The sequence below is a fragment of the Xyrauchen texanus genome, chromosome 6 (genome assembly GCF_025860055.1).
Source record: "Xyrauchen texanus isolate HMW12.3.18 chromosome 6, RBS_HiC_50CHRs, whole genome shotgun sequence".
Taxonomy (NCBI): domain Eukaryota; kingdom Metazoa; phylum Chordata; class Actinopteri; order Cypriniformes; family Catostomidae; genus Xyrauchen; species Xyrauchen texanus.
This window is the reverse complement of record NC_068281.1, coordinates 48,801,261-48,813,622: the sequence shown is the minus strand read 5'-3', so window position 1 is coordinate 48,813,622 and position 12,362 is coordinate 48,801,261. Positions and strand designations below refer to the sequence as shown.

At 40.2% G+C, this 12,362-nt stretch overlaps 1 protein-coding gene across 4 annotated transcripts in view; it reads left to right on the top strand.

The window, feature by feature from the left end:
* LOC127644620 (zinc finger protein 521) overlaps positions 1-12,362 on the top strand; it is a 201,369-nt gene that overhangs the window by 39,575 nt on the left and 149,432 nt on the right. For 3 of the 4 annotated variants that reach the window (XM_052127884.1, XM_052127883.1, XM_052127882.1), the window contains exon 2: positions 249-404. The exons of the other annotated variant lie outside the window; for it this stretch is intronic. Coding sequence is in view for 2 of the 3 variants with exons in the window: in XM_052127883.1 (XP_051983843.1) it covers positions 249-404 (156 nt within the window). In the remaining variant the exon portion in view is untranslated. The remainder of the gene's footprint in view (positions 1-248; positions 405-12,362) is intronic. 4 annotated transcript variants of the gene reach the window in all.

Genomic DNA, 12,362 nt, shown 5'->3' with positions numbered 1-12,362 from the left:
TTGTCATCAACAACAAAGGTTCACATGGATCTGTTTTGGCATTATGAGCTTTGCTATCATCACAAATAATTTCAGAGTCAGTCGATGTATACCCCTCCAAGTAAAGTCTCGTTATCCAGAAGTTGTCATCTCTTAATTACAGTAAATCCACCCTGATGTGAGCTCAGTATTAGACTAGTGGTCATGTCTTGTCACTAAAGCAACACCTTCAATGACCATTTTTCCTCCTGCTTGGTTCTTTGATCCAGATGCTGCTCCTGAGACAGAATCAAAGGATGAAGAAGATGGCCATCTGAGGCTCTCTCAGATCTCTCCTGAGGAGGAAGAAAAGGAGGCGGAAGTGCAGGTGTTTGAATCATTGAGCGCTCTCTCTCAACACAAGATTCACCGGTGTCACCTCACAGGTAAATAACACGTATATTGAGGACACATATTCATATTACACATGCACAATGTCATTTCAAGTTCTTTAGAACTGCAGGGTGGTATGTTCCAGTGATATGAAGCAATAAAATTGTATGTTTGTTTTTGCCATTTCATTCTGAAAGAGTCTCATACAAGCAGGTTGAGGTAACCGTCTCCACTGCTCCATTCTTATACTTTAGTTCATATACTGTAGGTTCAACACATTTCACTTACATTTGTAGTGTAGCAATGGTTCCTCAATTAACATAGCAAAAAACAAAGACTATTAGTTACCCCAACTGTATGTTAACTTAACCATTAACTTGTATACTATTCTGATGATAGTGAAACTTTGTAATATGGCACTTTTTTGTACCACTGTCTCCCTAAGATGATTCGCTGATGTTCTTCCTCTTTTGTAAGTCGCTTTGGATAAAAGCGTCTGCCAAATGAATAAATGTAAATGTAACTAACTAAACTGACCCCAACACCACCCAATCCAAACCTGCCCATTGGAGAAATCACAGATGGTTGTATTTATTTTATCATAAAACGGGACGGATATTTTTTTTTTTAACTTAAATTGAAATAGCACAGCAGCACAGATCATAATTTTTGAGTGATCTGGATCAGCTGTCTCAACTGGGTATATGCAACTTGTATTAGTCTTCATAATAGCTAAACTACAAGTCAAACGTTTGTAAACACCACTGAATATTTTTATAACCTTAAATTGTCACAAACCACCCCTAGTTCAGCACCAGTCATTTACACCTCAGACGTAAAAAAAATGCTTGTGAAGTTATAAAGGTGGGTGGTAAGGGGATGGGGTGGGGGGGGGTTTGGGAGATGGGAGAGGGTCAAGCAAAACTCACTCACTTTCACTCAAAAAACAGATGGCTGAACATCAAAATATGAGAGGAAACAAAAGCTATTTTTCAGCACTTTGTTGTACAGTATATATCAAGCATGGGACAAAAGTATGAATGCATGAACAGTGAAGATGACTGAACATTTTGCAAATGAAAGTTTTGTTCAAACTTTTGAGAATGAAGTGAAAGCAGGCATCAAACCAGGACTGCTTAAATACCTAATATAAAATCATATATATTTATTATTACAAATAATGTTTAGGGTTTAAAATAAGTGACAAGTGTTTGTGGCATAATGATGATTACCACAGAAAATTATTTCGACTCATCCCTCATTTCTAAAGAAAAAAATAGCATTCAGTAAGGCACATTAAGTAAACGAGTTCAATACACAAAACTTTAACTACACACTGTTTAAAAAATACAGCCGTAAAACTTAAACATTAGGAGCTCTGGTTTCATGAGTGCGGAAAGCGCAGCGCTATACGCAACGACTGTGCACTACATCTGTTTTCGGGATGGCGCTAATTATAAAAATGCAATATTCGTGCCAATTTAAAGAGTAAGTGAGCGAGGGTGGGATTGTTTGTGCTATCTGTGGTTGTATGCGCTCAAACGGTCAGTGTATTGTATCATATGTTAATGAAGTGGCACAAAGCGCAATTTGCTATTTTCATGATAAATAGATCATTGCGCTTGGACATTTCAGCACCACATCTGTTTTCACAGCAAAGTCTAAATTCAGTTCCTACATTTGAAATTTTGAGAGTCCACCAGCTGGTGGTAATAAAGTTCATGTCCAAACTCTGAAAATATACTGAAACGTCAAATAATGTCTCTGACGATCACATTTTCTATGCATCTAAAAGGAGCGTATCACTGTCATAGAAAAATGCCTGCCATTCAATAAGGAATGAGTTAATGATCGGCATCTCCAGCTGCCGCTTATCTCGCTCTGATCACCTGATTCAGCGCAGGCCATGCTTCATCATGGCTTGGCCATGCACTACTCATCACATGTCCATTTACACTACCAGCTTCTTATGAATTTGCTGTCCTTGTTTATATTGCTGGTGCTTGAAAGAGAGTGGACTATATAAAAAGACGCAGTCGGTTCAATTACCAGTGTAGAACCTTAGAATTTAATTGCACTTGACCCAGCCTATTAGTGCTTTGTGTGCACCGTTTCACCAACCCACATTCCTAAACTTTACATATGCTTGCTTGAAAATACCAAAACGTCTTGGCCATGTCCATTGACTTTGTGCTTATGACTTAAAGCATAGCACTATGCTTAGCGCTAGTAGTTCTAAAATAGGGCCCAATATGTGTTAACATAACTCGAGTGTGATAAAATAATTTACTAAATTTGTCTATAAGAAGTTATCCAGTATTTGAACTTTTTTGTCTTACATTTATATTTAGTCATTTAACAAATTCTTCTATACAAAGTGACTTACAAATGAAGAACAATATCTGCAGTATTGCACTGCCAAGTTCAAAGAGTAACTGAAGTAGTATAGAAGCTAGCACAGAGGAAAGATTCTGACAAGGTATGACTTTTTTATTTGTATGAATTATTAAATTATAAGTGCAACTGCAATTAGTGTGGATTGGTTGTGCTTGTGGAATAGATGTGTTTTCAGCTGCTTCTTGAATGTAGAGGCGATTTCAGCAGATCTTATGGAGTTTTGAATCTCATTCCACCACAGAGGAACAGAGAAAGTTAATGATCGTGAAATGTACTTTGTGCCTCTTTGTGACAGGACCACATGAGGCGCTGCTCATTCATTGACTGCAGAGAGCGAGTGAGAAGTGAATTGAAGTACAAGGGTGCTGTTCCACTGGCTGTCCTGAAGGCCAGATTCAAAGCCTTAAATGTAATGCGGGCAGCTACAGGTAGCCAGTGTGAATCGAGAGTGGGGTGACGTGAGCCCTCTTTGGTTTATTGAAGACCAGACACGCTGCTGCATTCTGGACCAAATGCAGCAGCTTAATTGTTCTAGCCAGGAGATCAGCCAAAAGACTGATACAGTAGTCCAGTCTTGAATTGACGAGAGCTTGGACCAAGAGCTACGCAGCATATTCAGAAAGGAAAGGTCTGATTTTCCTGATGCTGTAATGATTGTTGATGGGATGTGTGCGGTGAAGTTAAATTGGTCATTAACCACCACTCCCAGGTTCCAGGCTGTCTTGGTTTGAACAAGTCTTGACAACGGAGCACCGGAAATCCCTGTTGGACTAAAACTTGTTAACTTTCACTCAATGCTAAGGAAACCAAAAAGACAGTTGACATGACTTTGAGATTTTGGTTTTCTTTTTTTGAACAAGTGATAGATAGATAAATTGTCTAGCTGGTCCTGTCTTGTCACTCTGTTGGTTTGCCTGCATTGTTTGTGTTGTGATTTGGTTGGTAAAGGACAACCCACACATTGATTGGTCAGCCAACGCTGTTCTTGCTTGGAGTCCTTATTGTCTGTTGCATTGTCTTAATGCTGCTGTTTCCCCTTTCCAGTCTTGTGTTTCATTGCAGTATGAACCAGTGGACTTATCTGAAGTGCCTTCGACATACCTTGATCTGATGGCGGTGTTCAGTAAGTTCCATGCCGCAACCCTTCCTTCTCATCACCCATACAACTGTGTAATCGAATTGCTCCCTGGCGCTTCTCCGCCTCGGGGATGGCTGTATTCGCTCTCGGCTCCTGAGGAGGTGGTCATGAACAGGAATATCAATGAATCTCTGGCAGCTGGTCTCATTCACCCTTCCTCTTTGCCGGCAGATGCTGGGTTATTCTTTGTGCAGAAGAAGGATGGCTAGCCTAGACCCTGTATAGATTATCAGGGGCTGAATGACATCATGGTAAAGAATTGTTATCCTTTTGCCGTTGATGTCCTCAGCCTTCGAACTCTTGTAGAGGGCATCCGTCTTTACGAAGTTGGACCTACTCAACGCTTATCACCTTGTCTGAATTAGGGAGGTGGATGAGTGGAAGCCCCCACCTTCTTCCAGGGGCTCGTGAATGACATGCCTACAGACATGGTCGATCGGTTTGTTTATCTAGACAATATTCTGATCTTCTCCCTGAATATCCAGTACCATGTGCAGCATGTCAGGCAGGTGACAATGACTGTTAGAGAATCAGCTTTTCATCAAGGTGGAGAAGTGTACTTTTTTAAATGTACAGTCATCCATTTCTGGGGTTCATCGTTTTGTCCGAGGGAGCGTGCATGGACTTTATTCCCCTCCACAAATTATCTTTAGCTAGGGAGACAGCTGTAGCATTCATTAATCACGTGTTCCGAATTCATGACCTCCCAGTCGATGTGGTTTCTGACAGAGGCCCCCAATTTGTGTCACGTTTTTGGTTCTGTCGACAGCTGGGGGCTACAGTGAGTTTTTCCTCTGGGTTCCATTCCCAAACAAATGGGCAAGCTGAGCGAGCAAATCAGGAGCTGGAGAAAGCTCTGCATTGTGTGGCCTCTGATAATTTGAAGGCTTTTTGGAGTGATAATTTAGTCTGTGTTGAGTACGCCCATAACTCCTTGCAGTCATCATCTACAGGGTTATCGCCCTTCCAGTGCAGCCTCAGTTACCAGCCCCCTCTGTTCCCTGCACAAGAACCCGACGTCCAGGTTCCATCCATTCACACCTTTTTGTAGAGGTGCCAATGCACCTGGAAAGCCACTAGAGAAGCCCTCATGCGGAATGGCACTGGTGTTAAGAGGTCTGCGGTTTGCCATCGGGTTAAGGCCCCAACTTGTGTGTGGGCAGAAGGTTTTTTTTATCCTTTTATCACACCAATGTGGCCCAGTGGTGGTTGTCTCAGACTACCTCACCTAAAGTTTATCCGTTTTTCAAGTTTCTAAAATCAAAGCCATTTTTCAGTCTGTTACATCCCGCCCTCCCGTCACTCCCCCGCGTCTTATTGATGGCTCTCCGGCATACATTGTCAGGAGACTGATCAATGGTGGAGGGGCAGAGGGTTCCAGTACCTGGTCGACTGAGAGGGCTATAAACCTGAGGATAGGTGTTGGGTCCAACCTCGCTCTCCTGGTCTAGCTGGTCCTGTCTTGTCACTCTGTTTGTTTGCCTGCGATGTTCTGTTTGTGGCTTGAATTCCAGTCTTCGCTGAGTTCAGCCTAGCAGTCCATAAAGTAATTCTGGTCTATGCTTTCGTGCTGGGGATCTACACTTCTGTTGTTGCTCGCATTGTCAGCTGGACATCTCTCTCGTCGAAAAGCTTCTACAGAGGACTCTGCCAAGCTCCTCCTGACTTCCAAGATGCACACACTCCACTGATGAATGCACTACTCTCTACTCTGCACGGTGGCCCATTACTGACTTTATTAATAAATATTTTTGGAACTGTTACCTCTGCTCCTGGGTCATTATGTCCAGGATTGCAAACTACATGTTACAGCCCGAGTGTGTTTTTATAATTTCAATGATTCTTTAGGACTGGTAGTAAGTCTGTGAGTGGAAAATTTAAATGACACGTATAAGAAAATGTTTAAGAAAATACACCATGAGTAGTATTAGTATCATAGACAATTGGCCTGACATTGATGCTTTCACCCAGAGTGAAGTACCAGTCCTGTTTATTGCACTCTGATAATTTTCATAAAGAGTTTTTTTTTTTTTTTTTGTTTTATCTTCGGTTTTCATCAATGTCTTCTGTTGTTGATCAGAGTGTCAGAGTGTTTGCATCTCTAAACAAACAGCTGCATGTTTGGAGCACGAGTATCAGAACCGTTATATCTGGGCCGGGATCTGCTGTGATGTCCGCTGTAATGCGAGTTCATACATGAGGCAACACAATGATTGGATGGAATATTTTTTCTCATGGAGAAAGTATCAGAATCGAATTACGTATTGTCGTACTCCACTACCAATCACAACTTTATGCAAGTTTACACATATACCTCATATTTTATGACATTGCTTCAAGTTTAGTTTTTAAACCTGGAGAATGAAGTGGCTCAAAAAAAAAAAATAATAAAAAAATAACCACTTTAGTTTAGTATGTGATGCTTCCAAGTCAGTAAAGGTGGAAAGGAGGAAGCGGGAACCAACTTACACACTTCACAGTGCTTTATATTTCACAAAAAACTCTTCAGCTTTCTTATAGCTAAACATAAAGTCCTTATTCCCAGGTTCACACCAACGTAAAGGCATGCTGCCGTCCACAGCATTTTCAGTGTCAATCCTCACCACTCTCTCTCTCCCACCCTCACCATCCACAGACACCACGGCCACATCACCACAGAGTATTATAATTTTTTGTAAATTGTGTGCAACCTAAACAAATATGTTAACATCCAACAATTGCCTGCATGTGTGGGGTGTGGGGTGTGGGGGTTCATGACACTTTAAAGACCTTTTGATCTAAAAGTGTTTGCATAATTGCTTGATTATACAAATAGAAATGGTTGAATTTCTTTTAAAAACTAACATTTTTATTAGTATTTTATTTAAATACTTGAATGAACGTAGTACCAGATAGTGAAGGAAAAGCAGCTAACAAGTCTTCGGCAAACATGGGAAAACCTTCAATACTGCATCCCAGGATACATCACATGAAGTTGTAATCTAAACAAAGAATCTAAAATATAAGATGGTTCCCTTTTAAGTCAGTCACTTTGATGCTGTGTCAGTTGCTGATGTCATGGGAAGCTCCTCCCAGGAGTGACGATCTCTGAAGCCCTTTAAAATCACACCAATTTATTGGCAGTTGGCACTTGAGTGCAGTTTCATCATTATTTTCTCCTTCAGGGTCGAAATTTCATCTCTTGTGCTCTGAATGGCTGAATCTTTGCTCATCATTGATATTGCTCACTTTCAAAGCGAGTAGATTTTTTCATACTTCCCTGTTGAGCTTTGATGGTCAGATGAAAATTCACATAACCGTTGATGTTGAAAATATCTAGCAAGTACAAAAATAAGGGGACTTTACAGCTATCGAAAAATCGAACTTTATGAAACAAGCTGCGCAGAGTACCTTCTGTGTGCGAAGCACAGCAATGCTATTACAGCCATTATTTATAAGTGTTAAGTGTCCGGATACTTTTTGACACCACTGTATGCCAGATAACTAGTTGTCGACTGTGGATCTGTTCACTCAGCACACATCAAAGAAACAACAGTAGCTCTAAAAATTTGTCCTGAAAATTTCAGGTGGTCACTTTGGTTTCAGAATACGGTTGCCAGTTTTGTTTATGACTTAATTATTTGTAAATGTTGTGCGTGAATGGTGTGTGGTACAATTTTCGAGATAAAACCTACTTTCATGAAAGAATGAGACACAGAGAGAGAGAGGCTGAGATGTGTCATGTGTCACTTCGATCAATGTCTGGTGCTCGGTCCGTCCAGAGGAGCATTAACACCTTCATGTGCACTTAAAACATGACTACTGCAGTGTGTTATGGGAATGAGCCAATGGATCCACCCTCATTCCTGATGTGATTGGGATATTGATCGTGCTAATGCTGGACTGCAGAGAGAGACAATGCAATAGGGAACTCTATCACGAGTTGCTGTCCCCCCAGCATGCCTCAAACTGACCCTCCCCCTTCCTCCGCTGGCCCTTTTCCCGCAGCGGGACGTGGCAGATGCTCATGCAGTGCCGCAGCACAGCACCCCCGGGGAGGATGGTAGGAGTGCTCCCCAGACGGGCTGTTTACCTCTGAAAGCTCTCAGCGCTGGTGGGGTTCTGGCTCCGGCCTGGCTGCAGATCGGGTTACTGTGGCCGGTTACAGGCAATGTGCTCCTCAGGGAGGCTAGAATTGAAACAGCTTTCCTCTACACAGAAATGCTCACTGGCATAGCAACTCAAGGTCAACGTTATTTTATTTTTGCTTTATTTCACAAATGTCTTGAATGTAATGCACACTGTTACAAGACTCAAAAAAAGGATTTAAGAAAAATAAATAAGTTTAATGTGTTTATTTTGCCTTTGGTCTGGTTCTTTAGTGTTTTAATGCTGATTTGCTACTCATTCACTCTGTTATGCCAGGAATATGAGCCTGGATGCTAGAGTGATTAAAAATCACCACTTTGGATTTACTTTATTACAGTCCTGAAGCTCCTGACCCGTATCTGGATAATTTTATGCACTGCACTGCTGCCACATGATTGGTTGATTAGACAATTGCATGGATGATTGTTGGTGCCAGATGGGCTGGTTTGAGTATTTCTAAATGTATATGTTTTATAATATTTCAAATAAATATTGGCCAGGTTAGACTTGCTAAAACAACCTAAAGACTGACAGACTGGGAACAACCTTGCACTCCTCTCATTTCAGAGATACTATTTTGACTTTGCCAACAAGCAAACTCGTAAATTTATAAATAGGTAAAAACAAAAACAAAAACAAAAAAAACACTACATTTACAATTTTTGTTAGTAGGCTTTACAGTGTTTTTTTTTTTTTTTTTTTATCTATTTATTGCTTAAATAAAATTCCAAGTCAAAAGACAAAATCAGTTATCTGAAAAGAAGAGGAGTGTTGCCACCTGTCCTGGATTTTCTGGGATCTTCACTGTTTTTGGCCACCTGCCCTGGAAAAATAAAATTCCATTCCAGGATCCAAAATGTCCCGGAATCTCAATATTTTCCCAAAAATTTGTCTGATGAGCACTTTGGCACATGGCCATGAATGCTGGGTAATGTTCCTTCTGCGCTGTGCTGCACGCGACTTAACGCAGCTGTGCAAACCTTTAAGCTCTGTACGCAATTCCAAGAGCAGCAGAAACCGAGAGTCGATCAAATAAAAATATATTTTTGTGCCTGCAAGTCTGTGAGTACTGTGTCTAGATTAGAATCAGAATCACACAGACCATTACAGTGAGACAGAATATAAAACAAGATAAGAGTATAAATAGACATACAAATAATAGGACATATAACAGAATAGCGTATGTACATGTCCAAGTGGTAATGCATGTGCAAGGTAGGGGTATGTACAGTTATTGAATTAAAAATGTGAATTTACATATGTACATGAGATATGTATTTACATTATTCCACTGTGGGTGAGTCCTGTGGCAGGGTGTGTGGGGTCCAAAGTGATTCTACCTGCATGTTTCTTCACTCTGGAGAAGTACAGGTCTTGGAGGGTGGGCAACAATAATTCTCCCAGGACAGACAGTCCTGACTGTTTTAGTTTCATTCTGTCTGATTTTGTGGCTGAGCAAACCAGACAGTTCTAGATGTACACAGGACTCAATGACAGCCGAGTAGAATTGTGTCAGCAGCTCCTGTGGCAGGTTAAACTTATTCAGCTGGCGAAGGAAGTAGATGGACATGTAAGATTGTAGTAGATTGACTTCTAGAGAACAAATGGTGATGAGCTTTAAAACACTGAATTCAACATGTTTTTTAGATGTGTTCCTAATAGGATACTCACATATTCACAGTGGTCTACAGATAAGGGGTTCTTAAACCAGTATAATAAACGTTAATTAAAACATTTATTGTATTAGTGATTAATAAGCATGCAGGAAAAAAAGAATATACATATATATTGCTTGGTTTGAGCTTTAGCAATGGCTATAATTTAGCTTAACATGAATATTGATAGTAATTCAAGTATGTCATTATATATAAAAATGTGTTGGATGGATATCAGACCTTATTTTGCACTCCCTTGTTTTTGGTTGCATTACTTGTAAAACTGTAAACAATTAACAGGGAAGTTTCAAGGATTCTAAAATTAGAATTTAGTCATCTTTATCAACAACAAAATTTAATGTTTTAAGTTTTATTAATTTAGTTAAAAATTACAGAATTTAGCTGGAAATTTGTTATGAAATTGAAATCTGTATCTTAAAAATAGGCTAGAATATTCTGTTCACATGCTCTAGTAGTCCAAGACATTCAGAGTAGGGTATACATTTTTAAAAGCCTTTATTAAGTCATGGCTATTGGATTAAAACATACCTCAAACCGATGTATTGTGGCTTACAAAGCCTTAATCAGGGTGTGGAAAATTACCTGGTTGGAGGTTTTTATATGGTGGGGCTAATTGGTGTCACATAACAATGTCACATGGTCTAACAAAGATTTTTTTTAAAGGGGAAGACAATACAAGATATATACATTCACACAGGCATATACAAAACTCTTCAAATATCCATTTACATACAGTATGCATATAAATACACACAACTATACACTGATCAACCACAAAACACCTGCCTTGATGGTCAAGTGATACCATGCGATGATCAGACGTGTGAACTGCGAGCTCTGCGCACTTTGCTAGTTTTAATACCTTTTATGACATAAATTGGTCAGATTCGATACTCTCTGTTCCATAACTGTTCTAGGGGGACAGTTTGTCAAAGAATTCGAAATCCTCGTGCTCTAGTGACATTAAAAGACACTTATGTGCTCAAGCTGACACCCCCGAGAAGGCCCTGAACCAGGGAGTCGATTTGGTTGGGGAGATGAGGGAATTGCGGCGAGAGTTGTTGAACATGTCGGCAATGCTGACAAAGGTAGTTGCTGACTTGAAGGATCTTGCTGTTATAAGTCGATTGATCACTGACATGGAGGCAAAATTTACTGAGAGAGGGGGATGTCGAGAAACGGATCAATTATCTGGAGTCATCGAATAGGGAATTATCTGCTAACCCACTAGCGACTAAGGTGGATTTGGAGTGTGTCTGGGAGAAGTTGGAGGACATGGAAAACCGTAGACAGCGGAAGAACGTCTGTATCGGGGGAATCCCAGAGGGAGCAGAGGGACAGACTATAGTGGAATTGCATGCTCGACATAACAGGCTCTTTGTGTTTATTCTGCTTATTGGCTGGAGTTTGTTTTATAAATTATCTTTTGCTGTGTAAATCTGTCTTACAAAATGTGTATAGAAACACCGGATTTGAGCAATCCGAAGGGAAAGTTGTCACGGTGGCTCTCGTAGTTGTACATGGACTGTTTGAGTTTGGAGAGATGCCAGTTGGTGCTGTTGTGCGCTGGGTTAATGCGCACATTTTTCAGTTTTTTTTTTTTTGTTCTAAGGGATGTTCGGGATTTGTTTGTTACACTAATGTTGGAATGTGGTCTTTATAATCTTGTCTTTGACACACTATCTATTTTTTCTTAAATGTCAAATGTTAATATGAGTGGATTGTCTCTCTCCACGTGGAATGTGAATGGGTTGAGGCACCTCATAAAAATAAGGAAGGTTATTTCTCTTGTTGAACATAAGAAATATGATATAGTCTTTCTTCAAGAAATATAGACTGCTCTGTAGGAAGCTGAAAAAATTTAAAAGATATTGGGTGGGCATTTATTATATAGTGCTGGCTCGAGTAAGAGCAGGGGAGTCATTACAATGATAAGTAAACATCTACAATTCAAATGTCTCAAACAGAGTTAAGATAAATTAGGAAGAGCCATTATTGTTTTAGTTGTAATTCAGGGACATAGTCTTATTTTGGCTAATATTTATGCACCTAACGTCAATGATTTGGGCTTTTTATAGATCTTGAAGGGATGTTTCAAGCCGCTGGCACCCCTCATGATATAATATTGGGAGGAGACTTGAATCTTTCGATGGACTCTGTCCTTGATCATAGTGAAGCAAAAGTGTGCAAGCCCCATAGAGCAACATTGACGCTTCACAGGATGCGTAAAAATCTTGCTCTTGCAGATTTTTTGAGACTTTTGAACCCATCTGGTAGGGACTTTAACTTTTTTCTTCAGTCCATAAGATTAACTATAGAATAGATTAGAAAGCCCTTACTCTAGAAGTCCCTCATTTCATCTGATTGCTAAATTGGAAACATTTTAGTCTCCGATCACACCCCGGTGTGTTTAGAGGTGTACGGAGTAAAATAAATCACATGCTTTAATGTATCTCTTTTGCAAAATCCTGAATTCCAACAAATGCTAAAGGCTGAAATCAATGTCTATTTGGAGACCAACTGGTCCTGAGTATCCTCTGTAGGCATGGCTTGGGATGCACTTGAGGTGGTTCTTAGGGGCCGGATCATACAGTATGCCTAATTCACCAAAAAGCACAAGAACTTGTGGAATTGTAAGGGAATATTAAAAGTGCCGAGGCAGAGCTGAAGAG